This window comes from Alligator sinensis, unplaced genomic scaffold (genome assembly GCF_000455745.1).
Source record: "Alligator sinensis unplaced genomic scaffold, ASM45574v1 scaffold155_1, whole genome shotgun sequence".
NCBI lineage: Eukaryota > Metazoa > Chordata > Crocodylia > Alligatoridae > Alligator > Alligator sinensis.
This window is the reverse complement of record NW_005842877.1, coordinates 466,690-472,689: the sequence shown is the minus strand read 5'-3', so window position 1 is coordinate 472,689 and position 6,000 is coordinate 466,690. Positions and strand designations below refer to the sequence as shown.

The window sequence follows — 6,000 nt, the reverse complement described above, 5'->3', positions numbered from 1 at the left end:
GGGGGTGTCCCCTGCAGCCAATCGCACTGACCAGGAAGTGTGAGTGGTATTCCCGGAAGTGCCAGTAGCGCCCTCAGAAGTGCCAGCAGCGCTTCATGTGGCACCCCCACTCCCCAGCCAGCACTTGCAGCAGGAGCACTGGCCCTCCTGCCTGCCCCCCTGCCCATCACCTAAGCAAAGAACGCTGCCTTGCAGGGGATGCACCAATGCTCTCAGGGGGTGCACGTGCACCCCCATGCACCCCCTACTCATCACCACTGATAATTACAGCACATCACAGCATGCTCAATTAATTGAGTCTGCTGGAGTGTGGTAACTACTGCACTCCAGCAGACTCCAGCATCACGTGTATCAGCACCCCTGCACTGAAAAATGGCAGCAGGGGTGCTTTAGCTAAAGCTCATTCGACAAGCTTCAGTTAAAGCTCCCCCGCTGCCATTTTTCAGCGCGGGGATGCTGATACACGATGCTCCAGGCACTTTAATTACAGCAGCTCTTGGAGTCACTCTAATTAAAGTGCACCCACCCACCGCCTCCTGGTGCACATGTATAAACACCCTTACTGCACAGCTAATTAGTCAACTGTGCAGTAAATATCTTGTGTAGATGCACCTCTCTTTGCACGTTACTAGAGCTGAACCTCTGAATACGTGGCAGGGGGATGGCCTAAGGAAGAGACTGGGGAATAAGTTTGGCAGGATCCCTGCCCAAAGGTGCCAGAGAAGGAAAGCTAGGGATGGAGATGTCATAGAACAGCAGCACCGCCCAGAGCCCACCAAGGGGATATGGTACCACCTAATATAGAATCCTTGGAAATTCAATTAAATTTCCTTGCAGGCAAAATCTGTGCAAAACACAGAGGTCACAAAAGGGAGACGAGGCAGAGATGGGTGAACCTTCACCATCTTCCCTGGTCCTGCCTAGGTCCCACCCAGTCTCATCTCTAGTGCCACAGGAGCTGGGCTCTCACCTTAGAGCGGTCAGGATCACAGAAATCCAAGAGAGTGTCGCAGATATGATAGCCCAGAGACTTGAGGTCCTCTGAGGTAAAGTGTGAGTCACTCTTCTTGCCTGGTAGGGGTGCAAACATAGTCTAAAGTCCTTCGATGCCACAATTCTCAAGGTCATCTGGCAGGGGGTACACAAGTGACTGCCACACTGCCTAGCAGGGCTCCCTGTGCTCTGTAGCACTGTGGATCTTAGGCATTCAGCATCATCATTTGACTGTGCCATTGCTGCAGGCCTTCTCCTCTGGAAGAGTGATTCCTGGCTGCCCTGGCTACTGAGCTCCTCACAGTTCTTTCTTTCCTTCACACCTCAGCCTACCAGCCCCACTTGCCCAAGAGGATCCTGTGGCCACGTGCACTTTCTCTACCATACAACCATGCTCTGCTCTGCCATCTGCCATGCATCTTGCCTCCTCAATCCTTTGGCTCCCAGCCCAAGCCCCTCCCATTGCTAACTTCAGCTCAGTTCCTTCCCTAGCCCAGCACAGACAGGAGCTTACCAACGATTCCAGAGAGAAGTACATGCTGTCATGCTGAGATGTGGCTTTGCTGCTCCTGCCCCATTTCCCTGGGGGCTGGCATAGAGAAGCAGCCTGCTTTCCATCTCTAACCCTCATTCTGTCCCACCTAGTGAACTTTCCCCTCAATTCCAACCCTTCCTGCTCTCTCTGCTAGCTGCTTTCCTGCCAATATGCATGCAGGTGGCCCTACCTGCCTCAGAGAGCTATCTCTAGAGCCCAAGTGCCTTTTGGCCACTGTCCTTTCATGTCAGAGCATATTGGATAAATTGCCTTCATTGCTCTCTTCCTCTTGAGCTCTCTCAGCTGATCTTGTCTTAGCACATAGAAGCCATTACACACTGGTGACCCACCGTCTTCCTTAGTGGGCACAACTACACAAGACATTTACTGTGCAGTTGCCTAATTAACTGCACAGTAAATGTCTCAGCATCTACACATGCACTCCTATTAGGACACATGAAACTAATAAACTCTGCAGAAGAGTAGTGTTTTCATGCGCAGCAGCACATGTGTAGACACTGACCAGCTCACTGGGGCACAAGGATGCTTCAGTGCCAGGGCTGCTTGCCGGCCAGCCCCGCACTGAAGCACCCTTGTTCCCCAGCCAGCCCCTCCACAACACAATGAGCTCAGTTGGAGCAGCCCCAAGCTGGCAGGCTGACCCCCTGAGGGCTCCCTGCCAGCCAGGGCTGCTGTAGCCTGGCTCAACGTGCTGCGCTCTGGGCACACATCTAGATGTGTGCCTAGGAGCTTCCCAGGAGCAATATCCTGTGCCAACAATAAGCTCCACAGTTTACTGCTGCCCCCTAATGGCACATGTGTATGCGCCCAGTATGTTATGCTTCCTTGGTTTTTGAGAGACTGTCTTCTCCAAGCTCTCCTGCTACCTCCCTCTGTGGCTATTTTCATGATTTTTATTTCCCCTTAGCTCAACAGGGTCCCACAGAAGTTTTTCCTCGCCCTCTCCTTTTCTCTCCTTGTGTTTGTGCTCCAACCCTCATCTCTATGCTGGGGACTTAAACTACTGCAGCACTTCCCTGAAACCAGGTGCAGTAAATTTAATGTGGGCAAGCCCAAACTCCTCTTCCTCCCTGTACCTAGTGCTGTGGCTCCCAGTACCAGTTTCCCTCCACATTCAGGCTGGCCACACAGGAGAGACTACCCCAAAGATTCTGCACTGCCAGACAACTGAGGGTGCCACCTCAGCTGAGCTCTCCCTTAGCCTCAACCTGGGGAATGTGGGTAAAGAAAGTAGATCTACTGGAGGATAGTAAGCAGCCTCATTCCAGATGGAGTCTAGCCTTCTGTCTTCCCAGTTTCCCCTTGCAATGGGACATTTCTGTCCTGCAGAACCCTTACCCAGTGTCGAGCCACCAAAGGTGGACTCCATGGTGTAGCTGTTTGGGATTCCCATCCTCCACATCACAATCCGACCTGTCCCTTCTTTACTTTTCTGGACTTTAAACTTGCAGCTGTGAAAAGAAAACTGAACACCAACCCAAATGGTTTAGCACAATAATGGGACAGTGTGAGATTCCTTCAGATGCTTGGAACTTGCCCCAAGAGAGCACAACTTCTAACAAACAGGGGCCTTCCTTCTGAGAGAAGCCATTTTGAAGTCTAAAGAACCCCTCATATTAATCCCAATTTTACTTTCATTCTATATCACCCTTTGCCCTCTAATCACAGTTGCCTGACCTTAGAGAGCTGGGAGAGAAAATCACTTGGATTTGCCAAAACTGCCTTGCCAAAACTTACCAATTAACAAAACTTTTTTCCCTTTCTTCATTGTTGGGAGCTGCTGAGCTATTTTTTTTAAACTGTACAAAAAAATATTAAGCCAAGGCAAAGCCCTAGCATGGAAAACTTCAGCCCAAAATGACTTACATTTGGAGAAATTAGAAGCAACTGAAAAATAGGGGCTTATATAAATGAACAGTGTTAGAGAAGCTCAATTTTACCCAAAATACATACATACATACATACATACATACACAAAAGACTTAATTAAACAAATACAGGTAGAAACCTAGCCCACAAATTCATTAGGCACATTAACTTTGACTGTGGTGGATCTAGAAGTCACCCTCCTCAAAAGGAACATTATTGGTGTCTCAATAGTAAAACATCAAAAATATTTTTTTCTAAGAAGCTTTAAATCAGCCCCATGCTCCCTGAACCTGGGCTCTTCCTGCAGATGCTCATGTTACATCATGAGAGCAGCTTAGTCAACTTCTCAAAACATAAAACAAAGACAACTCCAGACAACTCTCCAGGAATGGCAAACAGAAACAGGCCTGGAAGCAGGGGCATCACCCCTACTGGCTGCTGTGCCTGAGAAGGTGGAATACCGCCTTGAGGGGCGCATGTGCATTTTCCTGGGGACAAATCACAGTGGCACATATTTGTGCCGCTACTATTTGTCCCCAGGCATACCTCTGCATGTGCACTCCAGCACACAGCAAATTGTCCTGGGTGGAATAGGTGAGACTGGGGCCAGCACCTGGGATGGCCCCAGAAGCCTTACATGGGGTCCTGGTGACCTCCTGGGGCTGTAGCAGCAGCGATCCAGGTGTGCAGAGCCTGGCCAGCAGCCAGAGTGTGGCTCTGGCCAGCCAGGCTCTGGTTTCAGGCAGTGAATGCTGTTGCCACATGCACCATGCCACTTTTTTTTTGGCGTGTTTTTTTAGATACTGGGATTTCTTTTTGCCCCCATGTTCAAATATGCAATGCAACAAATAAATGAACATGTGTCACGTGCATTTTACAGCACATCAAAAGGCTTTAACGTGCCACAAACCACACGTTCCCGCTCATGGGGATATGGCTTCAGGGGCTTCCAGGTAAGCAAAGATGCTTCCTACTCCTGTGGGAGAGATGTTTCTGGTAGGCTCACACACACCTTATCAGGAGCATTTTTGCTCAGCATCAGAGGGAAGATGCGTTCATGGAGCTGCTGCGCTGTAGGTCCTTTGTTGTTACAGCCATACATGAAGACATTGTTCTTTCGGCTGTGCCCATGTAAGTCGCAATACAGCAGAATCTCTCGCTTCTCCAGGACTCTGCAAAAAATGGCATAAGAAAACCCATCCAGAGCCAATTACTTCTGTGTGCAGATCATGCATGGGATACATGCTGTATTGCAGACTCCTGCTCTGGTCCGGGTGAAATTAACATGGTATTCCAAACACATAACTACCAGTAACCATTCTTTTTTGGGATGAAATTTCTTATACACAAAGACCAAAGGGAAAGTATGAGCAAAATACATTCAGACAGTTTTGAGGTACAGAAACGTGGAGGGAAAACTTCTGTTTTCAAATGTCATGGTTTGTGCTCTGAAAAGGCAAACATACATGCTTATTTTGATACCTTCTCGGCCTGCTTAAAGGACCTAAATCACTGCTGAGTCTGGGTGTAAAGGAACAAAGTTCTTCCTAGTTAACAGTGACACACAGGCTTGCCTAGGACTCCACTAGTCTTGCCAAATTCAAAAAGCAGATAATGCAAACCTTTCCAGAGTCACACAGAACATCATAGGAGTGGCTCCAATATGTGGGGAAATAGGCACTGTCATGGCAGAGCACACCAGGGCTCTGTTTAGTCCAATATCCTGTGGTAAGCAATAACAAAATAACCTTCCCCTAGCAGGAGGGAAGATTTGGAGGCTGGCAGCGGCCCCATTATCCACACAGAATAGTCAAATCCATAGAATGAGTATCACTGTAGGAGAGGCCATGTTGCCATACGGGTAAGCACTGAACTTGAGAAGGTAGCGGAGAGATGTCAGTCCGTGATCTCTATTGCCCTCACCTAGCCTATCTGTAAAAGAGGAGACATGAGAATTGCTTTCCTGGGATTGTCTGGAGGTGAGTGGCACCTCCAGACTCCATGCATACTATACTTCCAGTTCCTTTGTAGTGGCTGGCCCATGAAGAAGATGACCAGACTGTAGCTTTAGCTCCAGCGGTGGAGTCTGTGCTACTGCAACGGAGGATATGGCTTCACACCATTCTCTGAGATAGGAGCAAGAGTTCTGCTTTAGTAGTTTCTCCCACATTCCTGTCTAAGCTGGTACTACAGGCCTGATAACAAAGCAGAGCTCACTCACCTGCACTGATCTTCTTCCCACCTCCCAACTGGAGGTCCAGTAACTGTTCAGTGCTTCCAGTGACAGTCCTTGTTCTCAGTCTCAAGCACTGGATCTCAGCTAGGGAGCCTGGCAATACCAATTTCCCGGGCCACCATACTTAGCCTCCCTGTATTACCTTCAAATTTTCCTCTCAAGTCCTGACCTGGCCTCCCAATTTTCAGGCTGATTTTGAAGAGTATAAAAAAAGAGAAAGAACAGCATTAAACAGAAGCATAGCTGCAACCTGCATTATGAAGAAGCTCTTATGCTAGGTGAAGCAACAGTGACCCCTACAGTTAGTCATACTGTACTTTGTTGTTCAAACTTTGTCAAATTTTAA

The 6,000-nt window shown here is 48.6% G+C and overlaps 1 protein-coding gene across 1 annotated transcript in view; it reads right to left on the bottom strand.

Annotated features, from left to right (window-relative positions):
• Nucleotides 1–6,000, bottom strand: part of AGBL2 (ATP/GTP binding protein like 2) — a 60,545-nt gene that overhangs the window by 19,400 nt on the left and 35,145 nt on the right. The window contains exons 8-10 of the mRNA XM_025192008.1: nucleotides 4,431–4,590; nucleotides 2,888–3,014; nucleotides 971–1,071 (exon numbers count right to left, since the gene is read on the bottom strand). Of these exons, the coding sequence (XP_025047793.1) occupies nucleotides 971–1,071; nucleotides 2,888–3,014; nucleotides 4,431–4,590 (388 nt within the window). The remainder of the gene's footprint in view (nucleotides 1–970; nucleotides 1,072–2,887; nucleotides 3,015–4,430; nucleotides 4,591–6,000) is intronic.